Raw genomic sequence first — 20,522 nt, forward strand, 5'->3', positions numbered from 1 at the left:
ATATACGCACTATTAGCTATTTATACTAACATAAACGACGATGACGACGACTTTTCAAAACTGTTATTAGACTCAAATGATTAAAAGCGATTATTACTTTAACTAGTGCGCACGGCTCATATCGACTTGAAGTATTCCTCATGTGGAATTTGTATGCTTACAAAGCCAGCACGAATCATCGCTGAGGATTATATGAACGGTGGGGAAATTACTACTAGATCGCAAACTGAAATGCAGGGGTGTGTCAAACATACGGCCCGCGAAGAAATTCTTAGTAAATTAAAAAATGATTGTATAATCCAGCACTTTACTGACAAATGTTGAGTTTTTAGTAAGAAATAATGACAGCAAATCTATACAGTGTATCATAGGCCACATTATATCCATTCGAAAGCAGTGTTGCAGTTTCACTCAAGTCTATAGTCAGTAATAGGAATGACTGTTTGATATTGACACCAAATTTCGAGAAGGAAAAAAGTGCACAGTGAGTTAGGAGTTTTATGGGAAGATTGGACCAAAAAGTAGATATTCATAGAAGCGAGAAAAACTATAATGCAAACTATGCTGACTACACGGAGGATATGAGATCTACACAAAGAATATAATTCAAATATATGTGGTCTGACTGCTGTACAGTGTACAACTTCTGACTCAAAAGGTCCCCAGCCTCCAGAGAAACTCGAATGAACCAAATTCCAACGTCGGCGGCTATACAGTTAAATCGCTTGTTTTCTTCACAGTGCATACTTGCAATGTCGCCACTGTCTTAGCGGTGTAGAACTTTATTCAACCGGCCCATTTATCGTATTTTTGCCAATTCCTTTGCTTGCAAATACAGGTTTTGCTAAAATGGAACCATCATGAATCATGATTCGTAATACAATGCAATATGAATCATTACGAATATGGGCTTGGTAATAAAGTATCTTAGTGTAAAACAAGGGTATGAATTCGGAGTTGGCATTTTGGAATCATCTGACTGGTCCGGCCCGCGCGAGCGATCAAAAGGTTGGAATCCAGCCCGCAACCTAAGTTGAGCTTGACACCCTTTCTCTAATGAGTTGTGACTGCAGTTCGTGTCGGCTATAGACTAGAGGTCGACCGATATTGATTTTTACAGGCCGATACCGATACCGATGTATCGGCTCACTCACAAGGCCGATACCGATATCATAGGCCGATATTAATATGGAAAGAGCAGAGAACATTTTCACCAAAAATATTATATATTAGGCAAGATGTAACTTGTACATGCCACAGAAAGCTGAACAACAAACGAGAAAACTGAAATTGAAAAGAATTATTGCTTAATTGTGCACATTCGATGAAATTTGGGATAACCCAAAAAGCAAAATATGATACAGAATTGCAGATCAGTCCAGAAAAGGTAGATAGTAATGCAGGAAGCATAGTTTCTCTGCATGCTCACCCAGCTATACTCGTACTGCAAGGGTAAATCTGTCATATATCGCCCTTTGCGTCGTCGATTTCTTGAGATTGAGAACAGGGAGCATTGAATTTCCGAAATTTTGGAATTTTTTTTAAATATAAAATATCGGCCGCGATATCGGCCTTCATAGGCCGATATCGATAATCGGGAAAGCTTTAAATATCAGCCTCGATAATCGGCCATGTCGATAATCGGTCGACCTCTACTATAGACCTGAATAGAGAGGTCGGACCAGACCAAAGAAGCCAGATAAAATCCTCGTCGTCCTGTGTTATATATTAGGCTTGAATGAGAACAGAAGGTCAGCCCGGGGAGCTTAAACTCATGAACCAAGTAGGTTATTCATATGCTGCGGCTGACCGTCGAGCAAGATGAATGACATCATAAAGATATTTACGTATATTCGGAAATGTCCACTATACATTGACTTTTGAAGAAATTCGATTGCTAATAATGTCGCTGACCAAAGCACTAATCCCATATAGTTTCAGCTGTGCACTCATTGGTCGAGTCCATACATGCTGGAGCGGAAGATGCCAATGTCCGCTACAAATTTTCGACTTTGAGATAGTGACTTCACCCCTATTCACCACGTTAGTATCGACATTTGTGAAGTCGTTGCTAAATGAATGTCGCCTTCATCAAACTATTTTAGACCTGGCTATATAGGCCCACGGACACTGGTAAGTGGACACGAGTTTTAAAATAATACCATCATGCAAATGATTTGCATTCTAGTTCAGTTCGAGATTGCAAAATGCCAATGCCGATAAATTATCAGTATTCTTGTGCATGTGCAAGCGGCTCATCACTTATGATTTGTATAGACCAGTGGTCGGGAACCTTTTTTGTCCGAAGAGCCATATTTGCCCTATTTATTCCATCCCAACTCCCAAAGAGCCATACATGTCAATCAACTGCTACGTCACAATTGAAAATCCGTGACGTCATGGTAGCACTAATTCGAACTTACTACATGGGATTCCTCGTGTGCGCCATATTTTCTCTGTAAAAACTGGCATTAATTGTTCGAAAATAAAGCTTGAAACGACAGGTAAGGCACAGGCGGGCCAAGCCTGGCCATTGATAACGCAATTCATTGTAAGTAGCTTAGAATTCATTGTAACTGATATTAATCGAATGTGACTGTCACACTGATTCCGAAACTCTAAATACTAATAGACTTCTCAATTCTCAAAGTATTCGGCGGTAACATAATGTTGCGCTACACGCATACATTTTATCGCCGGTACTACATAGAGATATATACTTATCAATCAATAACGTGGATAGCTATGGCGTTGTTTGTAATTCGAGTTAGTAATTGTGACTGTCACATTCACAACAGTTCATTTCGCGCTGTAGATCAGGAAGACAATGTGTATTTGAAAACTGCGTTTTGAAATGGGCGTCGCCATGTCTGCTATGCTCTTTGATTTCAACGTATCGCACAATGCAAGATTTCGAGTCGGGTACATAGAATTCGCGAGTAATATTGGCCGCCGGCGTGACAGTCACCTAAATTCGATGATTCTGAAAAGAGAGCGTCCGAGCCCCTAAACCCGAAGACGGCATTGTCTTTACCCCTCAAAGACATGTTTATACTGCCACGAGAATAATTATTCTGGCCGTGATGAAAATTTACCAACAAGTCGTTGCAATATTGCTCAATTCAGTACAAAAATAAATATTTGGAAAATAGCCATATCTTATACCCAAAAGAGCCATATGTGGCTCGCGAGCCATAGGTTCCCGACCACTGGTATAGACAAATAGTAGGAATACATGCATTTACGTGGAATACCGAGTGACATCTAGATAAAATACTATAATTCACGGCGCAAATCGGATTTTGTAGTAGCTGCTCTCCTGGATAGGATTTTATAGCATTGACCGATTTTTTTAAATTTTATCTGCACGTCATTCGGTATTCCATCTAAATGCATTGGCAGCAATTTTCAGGCATCAAGAACTTCTTTATATAGCTTGAAAATTTCGAACGGCGTTTCACTATCAATTCGCAATACTTGCAATGTTCGGATTGCGACTTTGGTATGCGATCCATATTTACTGGAATTATCGTGGTCGTGTCATTTCCTGAGGCCGGAAATTGCCCTAATCGCCACGCACCGGTAGATAAGTTTCCGGGCTAACATACATAACGAGCGTTGACCGGTACGAAATCCCCGACAAAGCCTATGCCGCCTATCAAAGTGTGTTTTATTCACAGCATTGGCGCTTATCGCTTATGTTCCTATAAGATCATTTGAGCCCAGTACGGTAATTTCATGCAGATCAATTGTCTTTGCGGTCTTTTCTTGCTTCCATTCCCGCGCTCTCGCACCATCGGTCACTCTCGTTTTTCGTGCGTCCGCAATCTTCAGCCTTTGCCGCCCACGTTTTGGCTCGGCTCTCCTTCACACTGGGCTTTTTCCAGGGTTGTAACCAGGGCTGTGGAGTCGGTAGATTTTACCACCGACTCCGGCTCCGACTCCGACTCCACACATTTTCAATATACCGACTCCGACTCCGACTCCGACTCCTGTGTCTTTAAACGTACCGACTCCGACTCCGACTCCGACTCCTGGGTCTTTAAACGTACCGACTCCGACTCCGACTCCCGACTCCGACTCCAGCATTATTACCAATTTACTTCGAAAATTATATGCCACATTGTCGGTTGAATGACTATCATACAACCATTAAACATATGCAAACATATGATTAACGGTGGCATGCTAAATTGTTTCATTGTGGCACAGCTCGAATTATCCACTATACAATTAACATGAAAGAAAGAGTTGCTAAATATCCTTCCTTTTTCAAGTTTTTATAACATGGACTCTCTAATATCCTGAAATGTACGAATCATTCAAATATGGCAGATATCCAATCCCGCATAATAAAAATGTAGATAAAAAATCCAAGTGTAGCTCTCGTGTATGAGTCAGCAACTAATAAAGAGATTGAACTTACTAATTTTGTCATTGCACACTATGCTGATTACAAGCACACACACTCTTACTACTAATAGTAATTGGTCATAAATGGAATTTAGTTAAGTAGTCAAAGATCATAGCCTATGTCTAGTCTACATGTAGTTAATCAAGTATTCAAGGATTGGGACTTGCAGTCTTTCTTAATCATTTGTTCGACCCAAACAGCTAAGCTACACTATAAATATTTTCAATTCTGTCAAGTGGGAAGCATCGTTTGGTCATATTTACATCATTTTTACAATTTTACAAAACCAGCCGATGCATTTGCTCCGTCACAGTATCATGGTATAATTCTAAATATAGCATCAATTTTTACTGCATCGCGAAAACTCATCTTGCGATTTTCTTCCCCTCTGCAACTGAGTTGTAATTTGCAAGTAATGTCTAATTTTATCTATATCAGGGGTGGGCAACTTTTTCGGCGAAAGGGACACCTGAGATTTACGAACCATTGCGCGGGCAACTGGAATGTTGATCACCTTTTTTTGTCGTCGATAGGAGCGAACCGAATTAGGTTACATTGCAAACAGGACTTATATTAATACGCTCTAAATGGATAACAATATGTCATGCAACTGTGCAGTGCGCAATCAGGCCATGGTCGCGCGAAGCGCGAAATTTTTGCAAGATAACGACTGAATTAGGCTATATCAATAAATATGTCGCTAACATACATTGGGGGTCGCATCTGTATACGACTATGGGCTCATTTGGCAAGGACAGGATTATTCGAGGTTTAGACATAGCAAAATCGACGGTATCAGTGAACATGCCTCTATCATTTTTTGCAAATGTTTTGTCGACGATCTCGCTGCGAGTGCACAAGCGAAGCCGCATGTTGGACGACACGTTATATCCTAATTGCGAATAGTTAGACTCAATTCTGTGAATAATATGTATTTATAATTTTCAGAAGGGTGCTCAAATACTGAATGCAAGAAATCTAGTGACAATGAATCATGCGAAGTACCGAGAAAAATTTCAAGTCAAATAAATGTGCTATGAAATATTCTACTTTATGGTCATATACGAAGATCTGGGATAAATGTTGCTGGCCCCTGGATACGTCAATGCGTCAGAACTGTTGTTTTAGTCATCATCAAATTTCGCGGTCATGCTAATCAAATTTTGGTTGGCCTTGCAATTGTACCTGATGTCATAAATAATTTCGAGAATTACCTCGCAGGCCACACCTAACCTTCTCCTGTGCCAAATTTGGCCTGCGTGCCATGGGCTGGCCGCCCCTTATCTGTATGGCTATTAATAACAGAGATTGGTGGTACATAAAAATTATATTGAAAATTATTTGAAAGCAAATGTTATTTTCATGATAGAGAAGTCGGAGTCGGAGTCGAAGTCAGGGTCATTCTCACAAAATCCGACTCCGACTCCAGTCAGTATTTTCCCACCGACTCCGACTCCGACTCCGACTCCAGTTATTATAGTTTTCACGACTCCGACTCCGACTCCGACTCCATCAAGCGAAAATTACCCCGACTCCGACTCCGACTCCACCGACTCCGACTCCGACTCCACAGCCCTGGTTGTAACCAAGTCACAAAGCTCCGAGTCACAATTCAATCTCACTTTTATAGTTTTGACTCGAGTCAAGTCTAGTCTTTTTTAATTCACCACCGAGTCAAGTCCGAGTACAAGTCAGCGAGCAAAGGGTCAAGTCCGAGTCATGGTATTATGACTCGAGTCTGATTTCAAGTCATTGTGTTGACTGCTCAATTTCCAGTTAAAGTCTTGCTGAACCCACTTTTTATAACTGTTTGGTGATATCGAATGGTTCGCATTTAAAATATACTAATTTTCATCACTGTTAACAGTTTCTGGTCGCATCTTCAAGTACCAGTAGACGAAATCCCAATAGTGTGATTACTTACTATTCTTCGAAATTACAATGAAATGACGGTCTTGGACATCTGAGTCTCGAGTCATATGACTTGGTTCGAGTCATGCGCAAGGACTCGAGTCCAAATCGAGTCATTTCCGTATTTTGAGAAAATGACGCGAGTCAAGTAGAGTCATCAGAAAATTGTGACTCGAGTCATTACAACCCTGGATTTTTCATACACTGCAATCGCAGCGAGGTTAGCGATGAGGAGCCAATATAAGCCTCCGACACATATAAATTGGTCTGAACCGGGATTCGACCCACTTCCATATTGGTGTCGTGACGCTGGAGCTTAATCAACTGCGCCACTTGCTTCCCAGCCTATCAAGGCAAATAAGTAAATGCATACTACGTCCCTATTAATGAATCGACTCGCGCAGAGGAGTCGATTATTTCGAGTAACGAATTTATACGCCGTTGGTCCTATGCAGTTGCCATCCAAAGTATTGAAAATAGGTATATGATCAGGAAAAGACCAAATGATCTTTAGGTGGTATTATTTTCTTCGTGGGCGCATAAAAGGTACATATTTGAACTTTCCTGCCCACCCGTGTAATCTTATGACCTCATAATTGGTGATACTACAATACTTGGCGCGACGTCCAATACCCCATTCTTGACGGAGCATTCCAGCATTACGTAGGCTACAAATATTAATGGGAACGACATTTCTGTAATCATCCCACCTCATAGTCACAGATCATGGCCAGGAAGTAAAAATTTTTTCTTAACTTGATGATAATTCTTGATGTAACTGGTATTGTTATCTATGTGGTCGCAAAACGGTACGTATTTCAACTTTCAAAGTCATTCTCAATGAAATGACGTCACAATGAGTGTTGCTCGACTATTCAATTTGGAACCGAATCAGTCCGGCACTAGATTTTACCCATCTCTATAGTCGCTATCTTGCGAATCTTACAAACTAGTTATTGAGCCGTGTGCCGCAAACAGTGAGGAAGTATATGTGCTGATGTAACGATAAAAGTAAATGCTTTGTTACTGCAACAATATTCTTCTTGGTGACGAATTTCTGTCTTCCTATGAGTGGATACATTGAATCTCTTACATATTGTCAATCGCAGCTATGAATAAATCCCTAATCGTTCATATTATTTGTATTATACGTAGATCGAACCGACTGGGAGACATTCCGCAGCCGTAAGGTTATTTCTATTTATAGTATTCCAAAAAGAACGTGGGACTTTCCACTACGTTCACCGTGGCACTGTTAGTGCTTCTACGGGTATTACCAAAGTGACGACGGGATTAAACACACTTGCGCCGGCTTGCTTACATATCATTAAAAAAATCTTCAAATCCATACGTGGCCTTTATAGGATACGTATCGACTAAAAAAATCTATCATTGGAAGGTCATGTAAGGCCTGAAGGATATCTATGGTGCAGATAAGCGTACTAAACGAGCACAAGAAACGGCAAGCACTCACAGTTTACAATTTGAAATTGCTCCCATTTCTCGCAGCACGGACAACCGTAATCTGGCCGAAAATAGCTTCGAAGTTATTTTAGGCCAGGAAACCGATTTCACCCAAACAGAAACCGGTTTGCAAATAAATGCACAGTCCTATAAAACAGAAAATAGCTAGATGTAATGAAAACAAGGATTTGAAGATCTTCTTGGAGGTACAGAACTTTAATATACAATTGAATAATATATTCATATTAAAATAACCCCAATATATTCGGCTGACACTCGTCAACGGTAATCGTCAGAAACTATAGTAGAGAATCGGAAAGAACATTGTATACTGTATAGCAACAATCATATCACACAAAATGACGTCATTGATTGAAAATAATCATTTACAAAATACTCAAGTAATAAGACAATCGTCACTCGTCAGATCAAACGAGCTGCAGTGACGTAGAAAAATGTCAGATAACGGACCCAAACGTATCTAAAAACTACATGCAGACTGCACAACGTAAAGCCGAGTACCGAATTCGTCGAAAGAGTCGAAACCAAAATGTTGTCGTAGTAGTAGACGTAACGTAGTGAATGAATGCTATCGAAAATATAGATTTCAAAAATAGTTCAATCGCATATAATGTCTATTATTAGTTGCAGAGTGGATGTCGTGAGACTGTATCTACTGTACACATTCAATCTGTTAGCTTCACACAGACCAGGCCCGATAATCAGACGCTGACGCGACTGCGATATTAAATTAAAATCGAGCCAGGTGGCAATCAGTTTGGTAGTCAAAAAGCGTTAATATGAACGTAATTTTGATAGAATGAGCAGATGCATAGCGATTATTAAACCCGTTCAGGAGTGAAATTGGTTGACCAAGTCGCTTTGATTGCTTCAAGTCACAATGCAAAACAGACTACGTCTCGAAGGCGCAGCCCGACGCGTTTTACTTCGCGCTCTTTTTTTGTGACGGCGCGATAAGTTTTGTCGGAATGCTTTCCGAATCTAGGTTCAGGATATGCCAGCCGTCACGATTCATTGATTACAGTTTTACATCCCCCAAGTTTCCGCTAGAAATCACTTAAATTCACTGATTAGTTGAAGTTAAATTATTGATTGAGTTTTTGATCGTTTTATAAGAAATCATGAGTTCAGGGCTTTTGTTACAATTCACCACTGACTGAAATAGATCTGGAAAAACCCATGACGTCACGTGATGACTGGATTTTTCGGAAAGTCTTTTTTCCCTTGGACTTGTCTCTCATCTGAAATCTCAAATAATTGTGCTTTCTGTCTGGTTATTATGGTGTGTAGCGTAATGAGGGCGGATTTTCGCTACTTTATAACGTTTTGAAGTCGGACGGTCTCTGATTATTCGCGATTGAGTGTGACCAAAGAGCATACTGGTTTATGCAGACTTCATTCTTGTGACATTACCCAATACTAACAGTAGCATATACGCTGCTTAATTTTGATAGCAGAGCAACATTATGCTATAGAACAGTGGCTTCCAACCTTCCAGTCATGAAGCGCCGACAGAAAATCTTCAAACTAGCTGTGGTTTAGATCAGGGTTTCCAAAGACTTATTGTTTGGTAATGCCGTATAAAAAAAATCATAAAAGATATTATCCTATACTGATGAGTTTCTGGTTAGCAAATCCAACTGCCGATACCCATGCAACCTGTAACTCTATAGAAACAAAAGGTCAGGTGAACCGCATACTTGAATATTGTATTGAGGGATATCAGGGTTAACACGCTTCTATCAATTGTAATGTAGTAGGCATCCCTTTATTGGCCATAAAATTGTCATTACTAATCTGGGCAGAGGAGGTACATAACTTCAATATTGAATTCTACATAAAAACTGCAGGGTTCATATTGACATTCATATTTTGCATACGTTGAAATAATTGGATATTTATTGGTTGTATTTGAGTCAGTACATGTCGAACGGACCACCGCACTAGACAGTTAGTGATAGTTATCACTTGTCATTATAATTCGAAAAGATGAATATGTTGTCCGATTTATGATACCAATATCGCAATATGAAACAAATTTTTGTACTTAGCGATGGAAAATGGTGCTAATTAGTTCTACATGCTTTCAGTTAATAGTATACATATGCTAATAAACCAGTGAGATGATGGATATGCGTCCCACAATGCCTCCGGTTCCACAAATTTCCCCTAGGCTAGTTATCACGGAACAACCAAAGCAGAGGGGAATGCGCTTTAGATATTTATGCGAAGGGCGATCTGCTGGTAGCATTCCGGGAGAGAAGACAACTGCGGAACGAAAAACATGGCCAACAGTGCAGGTGGGATATCATTTGAAATGTGTTGATTATTCCCTGAAGTTCGAAATATGCATTCAGTAGGGCAAGGTGGATGATAGATTCTTATACTGCAATTGGTCGTTTTCACAATTCCTGTCCGTTTATTGCGTTTCATTGTGTCTTCTGTATTGCATTGTACAATTGTACATTGTATCATAATTATACAGTTGTCTGATTAAGAGTGAAATGCCTGTAGTCTTGTTTGTGAAGTGTTTAACCTTAACATGTGATTATCATGGTTATTATGTACTCTAGATACAAAACTACCAAGGAGAAGTGACGATACGCGTTTCACTTGTATCTACTGATAAAATACCTCGTCCGCACCCACATTCGTTAGTTGGCAAAGACTGCGCAGACGGCATATGTACAGTTAGAGTTACCCCTGAAACACAGATGACTGCCACGTGAGTATATTTCTTATTTAAATATTTCATTTGAATAAATCGAATGTAATATTCTGTCTGCAGATTTTCTAATCTCGGCGTCCAATGTGTAAAACGCAAAGAAGTCGCGGAAGCTCTCAAAACGCGGCAAAGATTACAAGTCGACCCGTTCAATTCGGCGCAAAATAACAATCAGCAAACCACGGATATAGACCTTAACGTCGTTTTGTTATGTTTCGAAGCGTTTATTAATCAAGGAAACTATCACTATGTCATCCAGCCTGTTTTGTCAAACCCAATATACGATAAAAGTAAGTGAATTTCTAGTGTTCCAATATTTTCTTGACCCAACGGGCCTTTCTGTAGAAATTTTCTGATTACTGGATTGCATAAAATATCTGGGATTCTCTTGAGCCAAATATTTGATATTTATGTTACCGGTAATTACCGTCTATCAATATGTCGGCACCTTATGCTGTATAAAGCCAGGTTGAACGAAATTAAATATGTACATTTCTTACTAAAGAAAACACGCAACCGGGTGTGTTTTATCTATATTGTCGTAGACGAGACGTTTCTGCTGGCCTGTGAAAAAATTCATCACTCATATATTTCAAGTCATACTAAGAACTGAGAACCATTTTTTTCTTTTTTGAATAATCCTGGTCACCACTAATTCTGCAAAATTGCCAAATTGAATGCTGTTCATCAGAACGTGGGCTTAGGGAAGATTTTCTACAGCAATGAGCCATCTTGCATACTCATTCATAGAGTAATATTTCTTCCGGTAATTGTAGGCGGAAACCCATCAGCTGATTCAAATTAAGAAATTTTGTTATAGAGCCAGTGAAAAAAATCGCCATAGAGTTGATGGTAACGGTCAAATGCATTTAAACTGCTCTAAGCTATGATGATGTAAGATGTAACTGTAACTAAGATTCCTATGTTATCGTTAAATTCTCACAAGATGAACTTGTAAGATTTACTACGGCATTTAATCACCTTCTCGATCAACAGAGGCAACGGGCTCGGCGTTATTGAGAATATGCAGAGTCGACCGAAGTTGCGGTAGCTGCAAGGGAGGGGATGAAGTCTACCTTCTGTGTGATAAAGTTCAAAAAGGTTTGTGTTTCCATGAGTAATACTTTAAATTGTGTCGTCTTAACATCAATTATTCATCAGATGACATAACTATATGTTTCTTTGATGTCAACTCTGGCTGGGAAGCCTACGGAGAGTTTTCGCCAACCGATGTGCACAGACAGGTAATCAGCATATTTTGCAGTTATATCTTTGATAATGAGCTTTCGTGTCAAAGTCCGTGAAGGTTTTGCACGCTGCTGCCGCCGCATCACGACCCTCTATTTGAAATCTTGCAGTTTCCATTTCGGCATTGGTGCTCAACTTGCTTTCCATATCAGGTTGCAATTGTTTTTCGAACACCTGCCTATAAAGATCAAAATATATCTCAAGCGACGAAAGTTCTATTTCAACTCAGAAGAGGCTCCGATCATGAAACTAGTGATTCCAAAGAGTTTACCTATCTTCCGTCACACCATGGTAAGTTCACTATAATAGCTATATAATAGCTAAAGAAAATAAATGCTGTCAAAACTTTATGTCACTGACCAATAACTTATAGTAATATATTGTAACAAGATCAAATTATCAAGACTGTAAATATTGATTCAAAATAATTAAAATATTAGCCTGCCTGTAGGTGCATTTCTCTAATCATTGCTGTCAAGATGTTCTAATCAGGGATATCTAGAACCGGTAACTCTGGTTGTAATTATCCAAACAGATAACTGTTGTATTTGTAAGACATGTATAAGGTAGAGACTTAATGTTTCACTAATATTTCGCATTCGATTTCCAGCTATCCTAGTAAAGGTCATTTTTGTGGTGATAAAAATCCTCAAGACTGAAAAAAATGATGACCATCATACAGTTTTACGATGTTTAAAATATGGTTGGGTAGTCTTTGTTACCAGTTAGCCCTTGAAATGTAGGAGATATGATGCCGCCATATGTCAACCAGTAGTTCCACTTCGCGCGCTCTGCTCAACGTTGACTTTCTCCTTTGCAAGAGCAAATATTTCGCGCTGTCAGTTCCAAGAATTCGTTTCTCGCCAGTATTGTTGTGTTTGACCTCTGCGCTCAATCATGTGTGTCGGCGCTGGCAAACAGTCAGCATAAAAGCAAACAATACAGCCGCTCGACGAGACTGGCTTGAGTCACGTGGGTTGTCTTCACCTTTGGAAGCATTGTTTATCGAAAACGAAGGTATGGACTTGCTTTGATTATATTGCGAGAGCCTGTCTTTTGCTGCTTGAGAAAACCAAATATGCCAATCGTTTACAAGTGATTCTGCGTATCGTGTCGTTGTTCATTCAAATTTCGTCTGCTTTTGATATGGTTTGCCTGCAAATGGTTTTCTTAATCAGCAGAGATAGCCGCTTGCACCTAGGCTCGTGTTTACTGCTATCTTAACGCTCTCATATCCTGTAATTACGGTGTTGTTGTCGTCTAAGCAGCAAAAGATAAGCTTTAGGCAATATAGACTCAGGCAAGGTTCAGAATCGTGACATTGCTGGGTGAATTCAGCCGGCTTCAGTTAGGTTGGAATCAGACTGTTAGTGCACTGTTGTAACTCAAGCATAATTGTTGCGATGGGAAATAGGTAACTCCACGCGGAGAGCTATCTCTCGATCAAAATAGGCGTTTGATGTGGGATTTAGCTGGTACAGGCGTAGTTAGACAGGTTGAAATTGTAGTCAATGCGGTTACGTCTCGGTTTTTACGACGTTCTTTCTTTTTCAGCGTTGCTCCTCGAACGTTAGCTGCAAGTAGATTTCCGGAGACTTCGACTTGTTTTGTATCAGTCCAATTTTATACTTGTTCTTTATGTCCTTTCTATATGTTATAATTTATACCAGTTTTTAAGTCTGTAGTCGCGCCGCCGCATTGTTCGCTGCTACGATTTTTCCTTCCACGATGACACGCACTTGAATGCGGCGCGATTCTGCGACGTTGTTCCACATTTACTGTCGTTTTGCCGGTGTCGGAGGCTGGCAAGCTTTGATTGGCATACGTTGTGCCTGATATCCGTTTCTTGACATTCACAATGGAGACTTGAGTTTCCTGTTTACTGTAAGGGTTCGGTTACATTCCATTCTTATCCATCTGCATTTTCCTGTTTGTCCTTTCCACATCGTTGCATCGAGCAGCTTTCCAGTGGCTCCATTTAAGAATCTGCAGACCGAATCGGGTCATGTGGGCAAAATCTTACTGCAATGATATTTTACCCTGATAGATTCATACAGTGTCGGTTCTGACTATATATCCTGATTCAATCCGCCTGTTGTGCGACAATATTAGAATGTTATTTCTATTCTACATCCATAGTACCTTTAGAGTCGAAGTGCCCTTTGCAATGACGGGTCCTACGGTTCCACTTGCTTCCGGCTCCAGTACGTGTATTCGTGGCAGACCTATCAACACGCCTTTATGAATTTGTCCTGTCTTGGTAATTATTTTCCATATGTTGCTTTAACTACGCGGTCGGTATATGTGTGTTGGCCATATTGGCCGTAAATTATATCTTGCTCTTCATGTTGATTTTAGATCCCGCGTGCTCGAACACCATAATATTTTTGGCTTTACAGAATTGTTTTCTAGTCATTTTTTAACGTATGTTTATGCACTTGTTTGCCGTTGAACGTAAACAGGCTTCTCGCTCTTGAAATTTTGGATGCATTGCTTCCCACTTCAATTCTACATCAAGTGTTGGTGTAATACTCTTGCACGTTCCCATCCTCAATTTGGATTTCGGATTTTGCATTCCAGCCCCGGCCATCCGTTTCCGATGGTTGATTATTGCTCTAAACTTTTGTACTCGTGGTGATTGACAGATTTTTACATTGAAAAACTTTATTTAACGAAATCTGGCCCTATGAAGAATTCCAGTACACCACGTACTATGGTAGCAATAAAATTTGTTGTGGTACAACAAAAGATACTTGCCTACGTTCACGGATAGAAAGTGTCAGTCCTAACTAAGTAGCTTGCCAAGAATGGAGAAAGAACGTTCATCAGCAGCAGTCGTTGGCTGACAACACAGAAGTTGTGCTTACACTGCTGGTTGACACGCCGTGTTGCTTCATTCTGACAATGCTGCCTACATCACAATTTTCCATCGTGCGCTTCTTGATATAAGGACCGTGCAATGCCCAAGCAGTCTGGCTTCAGTTAGGATGTTGCGGTGCGTTCACCATAACACCATGTCAACCTATTTGTTTCGTTTGACCGTTTATGATTCACAATGTGCAGGCAATGGGTGGTCTACAGCGGTAGGCCTATAAAGTAGGCTACAAGCTGTAAAATATCAAATGATTAAGTTCACCGACAGTGCAAAATCCACGATACAAATGAAATTCAGGGGTCAAAAAAGTTTGAAATTTTTGACATAACGCTTCAATTTGTACATGTCGAAAAAATCGCCCTGGCGATAAGTTCAGTCGGATTTGGCATACGGGTCCCGTGTTATGGCACTGCAGAGTCATCTGAGTTCTCAAGTTTTGTCATAGCACCATGCTCAAGGCCTATTGTGTATTCGTTCCCGCTCATTACTAGGCGCGAATCAGTCGCCAACATTGCCTGGGACTGCGGATATTCCATTTTCGGCCTTCTCGCAGTACTCAAGACTTATTATTACCTCTGTCAATCATATTTTCGCATCAAGTTCGCAACACCATTCTATACTTGATCACGTATGAAGTTGAAGAAATCGTGTCGTTCGCTTACGGATTTTATTGTTATCTATCGCCGAGTCCACATATTATCGATACTAATAAAATGTTTGAAAATTGCAAATCAGGCGTTGGTTTCTGCTTCTCGGCAACTTTTCTGCGGGTTACGAATGATCGTTGGTGTACTGTATAAAAACCAAAGGTGGTCTAAGTAGTCACGAAAGCTACTCAAGTAGAAGTAGCGACGAAAAATCTAGTCCATTACAAGTAGAAGTACTTCTTTCGCAAGCAACCTAGAACATCTTGAAGTAGAAGTAGAATAGACCGACTTTAAATCTACTCAAGTAAGTAAGTAGTTGTGAGAATGATCGTAATTCGTTCGCATGGACTGTCAAAAGCTGCAAATGGAGATATGCGAAAGGTGTAGAGAGCTTGATTCATATTGATGCATCCCAGGAGCATAAGCAGTCGTCCACATCATGGGATGTAAATGATAGTATTGATGTGGAAATGCGATACTATTCCTTTGTTAGCTCGAACACCTTTATGCTTCAACATGTATGTTCTCCAGTCAAAAGAACTGAAACTATAATTAGAACTCGACGTATATTACTCGTAATTGAAAGAAAAATACAAATACTACTAAAAGCGGAAAATATATTGCATGTCTTTTGTCCAGAAAGTTTCAACGGTGCTGGTCTGCTAAAACCGGTCTAACGTTAAAAAAGTCAATGTTCACTTTACCAGAATATGACACTCATGGGCTGCTAACTATAATAGGTAATTGCTAAACGGTAGTTTCAAACGTTATGGGGGGCCATATTTACTGTGATGAAATATTTGATATAGGCGACAATGCGGTGTTAACGAAACCACGCAACCCGCTACCCAAATTATATTTAGAGACACTTGCGTTAAAACATATTTGTCACTCGATATCAACTGCCCGAAGCGCAACGAAAATTCTGGGTATTGCATGACTTCTACGAAAATTAAATGTTGTTACTACGTGAAAACAGCCTCGAAATTCCTTAGGCTATCTTTAGAGGAAAACTACTTGAGTACTTCGAAAAAGTAGAAGCACTTCGTTACTGACCACCTCTGATAAAACCGCACTCGACCTGCCGACATCCTACATTCTAAACGTACCTTCACAGTTCAACCGCCACTCAATCGGGGCAAGCGCGCTCGGATGCCAGACCAATCGGCCAAGCATCAGCTCCGCGACTACATCAAGAACAGCAAAGGTGAGTGATGCAATTATTTTAGACGTGACAGAAGCGTCATGCGTTCTCTCTCACAGTACCAAGGTCCGACACTCCGGGCATGCAGTACACGACTTTCCCGCCGAGTACGTATTTTACGTCGCCTTCGCCCTTTTCCATGGACGTGCCGCAGTATTCTCCGGCGAACTACGGCAGAGTCGGCTCGGGAATGGCGAGGCCGCCAGTTAACCAGCTGTACGGACCGCCATCGGTGTCTTCATCGTTAGGCCCGTCATCTCCAATGCAACAATCTATACCTTCGCCGATGCAACAATCCATTTCCTCGCCGATGCCTATCGGTCAGTTTGTGAAGTACAGAAACCCAGAGGTGCCCGCGACTATTTTAAGCCCGCAGCAGCCTCTCGGACAGCAGCTTCGTGACTACGGCTCGCCAGCAAGCCACTTGAACATGTCACCTTACCAGCCGTCGGTTACAGCCCATAACCCTGCTGAAGATCATGAGAAAAATGACTCCATCGCGAGTTTCAGCGGCATCGACACGGAGGGGATTAACCAGAGCATCAAAAACATGAGCCTGGAGCCGATCGAGCATACGCCCGATATCTCCGGCATCAAAACAGAACAGCAAGACCCCGGGTATCAATACCCGAACCAACCCAGCCCTGCTTCTTCGGTGGGCGTTGTACGTCCTTTCTCTGGTACCTACGACATAGCTGTCTCCTCTCCCGAGTATCAAGTCCAGTCTCCACACATTCCTTTCTCGCAGCAGCTCGCAAACGCGGCCGCGCCTGCGCCTTTGCAGCAGCCGCAACCGATGATGTACCCGTCGCATATGCAGTCGCTTAACGTGGACGCCTCGGACGAAAGGTTGCCTTCTTACGATTTGACTCAAAATCTCGGTTCCGTTCCTTTCGACGATTCGTTTATCTGATATTGCCGCTGTGGATTAGGCGCAGCGATATCCGACGCTTGGGAAGCTAATAATATCCATAAATGAGCGGATTTACCATTCTCATATCGAAGTCCATATCCGGCAATGTCTGAATCTTTATACCAAAGTCGCATGAGAATTTGAATGTGTTAGAAATTCCATGTCCAAATCGAGCTTCAAAAACATGTAAATCCAATACAAATCCGACCAAAAATCCTTAAATCCGTGCTCATATCTGCTGATATCACCAGTTTGTGAGCGGATGTACGCTGACGCTGACTGTAGTGCTATATATTATTACCTGACATGGCCCCACACGTAGCCTGTTAACCGATGGGAGCGAGCGCCGGTACGGATCATGAGCCAAACGTAGTACTTGATCTGACCGCGAAAATATTTTTCAAACGGACCATACGGCAATCAGTCAATACTCCCGGACAGTTCAATAGCTTTTTTATGCTAAGTATTAGTGACAAGCTGATTGCGTTTTTGCGCGTTGCTGAATGGATTTTGATGAAGTGACTCGTTTGCGTTGCTAATTTGCGCCTCTGTGTTTTGGACGATGCGTGGTTGTCAGTATGCTAAACTTGATTAGGGTACGGCTGTTTGTATGATGGCTAGCTAGACCTGTTGGTATAAGTGCCGCCAGGGTGGCGTAACACGCATTTGGTGGCCTGGGTTATGACTTGGGAACCCAGAGGTGATCAGTAACGAAATGTTACTTTTTTTTGAGGTACTCAAGTAGGTTTTGTTCACGTACTCGACTGGATATGGCCCAAAGTTAGTCCAATTACAAGTTTTCGGTGTTTTACGCAGAACTATGCCCCCAAAATAACTTTTTTACATACTTGGAGGTCTCTGCTGGTAATTTACTTCTACTTCACCACCTCTGGGGTGGCGACACGGGCGAAAAAAAGTTAACGCTGCCGAAATTGTCATCCTGGGTACGCCTATGCGAGTAGCACGCCGTTTTCGTGGCCTATGCCAAAGTCTTCTAGGGCCGGTACCAATACAGCTTTGACGGTGTCTGCTGCGAGGTGATTTCTACTCCAGAACGCGTGCGTTGAATTTGATTTCGATGCAACGCATCGATACTCAATAGGCGTGTTGTAGCCTTTCATATATCCAATGTTAGTTTGGCCGAAAAATGAAATTATGTGCACTATGCATTAAATTTTCTTGTTTTTGTGACGGCAGTGTATAGTTGGTGTTTGTGCAGGGCAAGGGTGGGATTGTGAGGCGGAGAATAATACCAGGTTTAACAGTGGAATGTCACGAAGGAAATCATGAGACTAGAAGTTGTTCAGTCGATGTTAGTTATTTGCACAGGGACCCAAACCACGAGTGATTGTCAGTAGGGCTGAGCGAAATCGAATATTGTGCCCAAGTCACAATCGAGTATATATTAGCCTACACGTTGATTCGAATATCACACATCATATGCCCGAAACGTCGGCCGTTGCAACATGTTGTATAGTTGAAATGTTCCTTTGATACAACTGCAATTGAAGCCTGAAATAATTTGGTATTTTCGATCAGTTCAGCTCATTACCAATTTTGTCAGATCAATAGGCCTACACCACAGCCAGATATAATTTCGAATTTCATTATTATTTGGTAACAGGAACAAATATATTCATATCAATTTGAGAGAAAACGGCGTGGAGTTTCTTATCGGGTTTTCTCATGAAGCAGGAAGTCTTATAGGGTGTTTCTTGGGAATGTGTTATATTATTCCGTGATAATACAAGGCGATTTGTCTACTTTAACGAAATGGCGTAATTAATATATTACGTTTTGATTGCGATGCAATGAAAACATAGGAAGGTGTCGAAACGACTTGGAGTATAGTCTTTGGAATCAGATCACCCGGGCTTAGGCGAGATAAATGCACATTCAATGAAAAGTGAAACAAGATGATATAAAGTGACAAAATGAGGTTGCATGTGACGGAAGGCGTGGTTCCACACGATGGCTCCACACTTGAGGTCCAACATAATTGATAGCAAGCTATGATCTTTCAAGACCATATGATAGTTGAGCGACGAGGACACGCGATGTGTTTTTGATTCCGAGGTAAAGAATTCATTGAATGTTTTGGGACAGTGACCGCAATGGAACTTGGCAATTTATAGTTTTCCTTTTCACATATCTTTTATCATGCTAATTTCATTCCGCTTTGATGCAATGCTGCCTTTTGTTACTCTACTTCACAAAAATGTCATTTCCAGTAATGAGAGCAACCTAGCCTGCGTGCTACATATTTTGGATGTTGTGAAGCGACCAATCGCGGGTTAAGGCTTCAACTACATGAAGGACTGAATTCTCAATATTCGTAAACTTCGTCTGTCACTCCGTGACTCGAATCATTGCGCCCAGGCCTAGTCGTCAGTTGCGAAATACTATATTATAATTTTCTGTTCTGATAATTGCTCGTGGTCTAGTAGAGCAAGGGTTGGCAATCCTTTTTGCTGTGCGGATCAATATTAAAATGAAATTTCTTTCGCGGACCGTTCTTCACAAAGTAAAGATGCTCCACACTGAAAATAAATTGCAGCTTATACCCAGGACCGTAACTGCCGCGCATTTATAGAACATTATTCAAATTTTCTTCACGCCTTGCGCGATTTATTGTTGCTAGCTGTCATGATATTATTATGAAGATGAAGACCCACCCCCCCCCAAAAAAAACGCATAATTTAAGAGATGCGCATTTCGGCGTAAGCCATAACCACGTCACGACATACCAAGACGTTGACAATTATGTTTCGGCTAACATGCGTACGTGAAGTGTGATGCCAAAAAGCTCGGCGGCGAGGTAACCTTGTCGCAAAAGAACCGCCTCATGTTGGTGGAAACCGATGTAGACTATAGGCAATATATATATGTCGAATTTTCCCTTGTCCCCATAGGCGTCTAAATAGATGGCACATAACAAATTTGTCCTGGCAATCAAAATACGAAAATGACTCGACTCGACTCGAGTCAGTCTGTTTGTTGACTCGACTTGAACTCGAGTCATTGCGCATGACTCGAACGAATAAGTCATATAACTCGAGACACAGACTTTCAATACCAACATTTCATTGTAATTTCGAAG

General features: G+C 41.0%; 2 protein-coding genes and 1 long non-coding RNA gene across 3 annotated transcripts in view; 1 reads left to right on the plus strand and 2 right to left on the minus strand.

Moving 5' to 3' along the window:
* Window positions 1-20,522, minus strand: part of LOC145444885 (uncharacterized) — a 208,776-nt gene that overhangs the window by 178,594 nt on the left and 9,660 nt on the right. The gene's annotated exons all lie outside the window — the stretch shown is intronic.
* Window positions 1-20,522, minus strand: part of LOC145444872 (serine/threonine-protein kinase Nek8-like) — a 123,864-nt gene that overhangs the window by 89,964 nt on the left and 13,378 nt on the right. The gene's annotated exons all lie outside the window — the stretch shown is intronic.
* LOC145444874 (putative transcription factor p65 homolog) lies at window positions 9,117-18,613 on the plus strand. The gene is made up of 8 exons (XM_080322919.1): window positions 9,117-10,110; window positions 10,384-10,535; window positions 10,599-10,825; window positions 11,532-11,636; window positions 11,697-11,779; window positions 11,936-12,074; window positions 16,423-16,512; window positions 16,569-18,613. The coding sequence occupies exons 1-8, from the start codon at window positions 9,934-9,936 to the stop codon at window positions 17,420-17,422; spliced, it is 1,827 nt and encodes a 608-aa protein (XP_080179045.1). The 5' UTR covers window positions 9,117-9,933; the 3' UTR covers window positions 17,423-18,613.

The sequence above is a fragment of the Botryllus schlosseri genome, chromosome 8 (genome assembly GCF_051294905.1).
Source record: "Botryllus schlosseri isolate E-star chromosome 8, Bs_hap1, whole genome shotgun sequence".
In the NCBI taxonomy this organism is placed as follows: domain Eukaryota; kingdom Metazoa; phylum Chordata; class Ascidiacea; order Stolidobranchia; family Styelidae; genus Botryllus; species Botryllus schlosseri.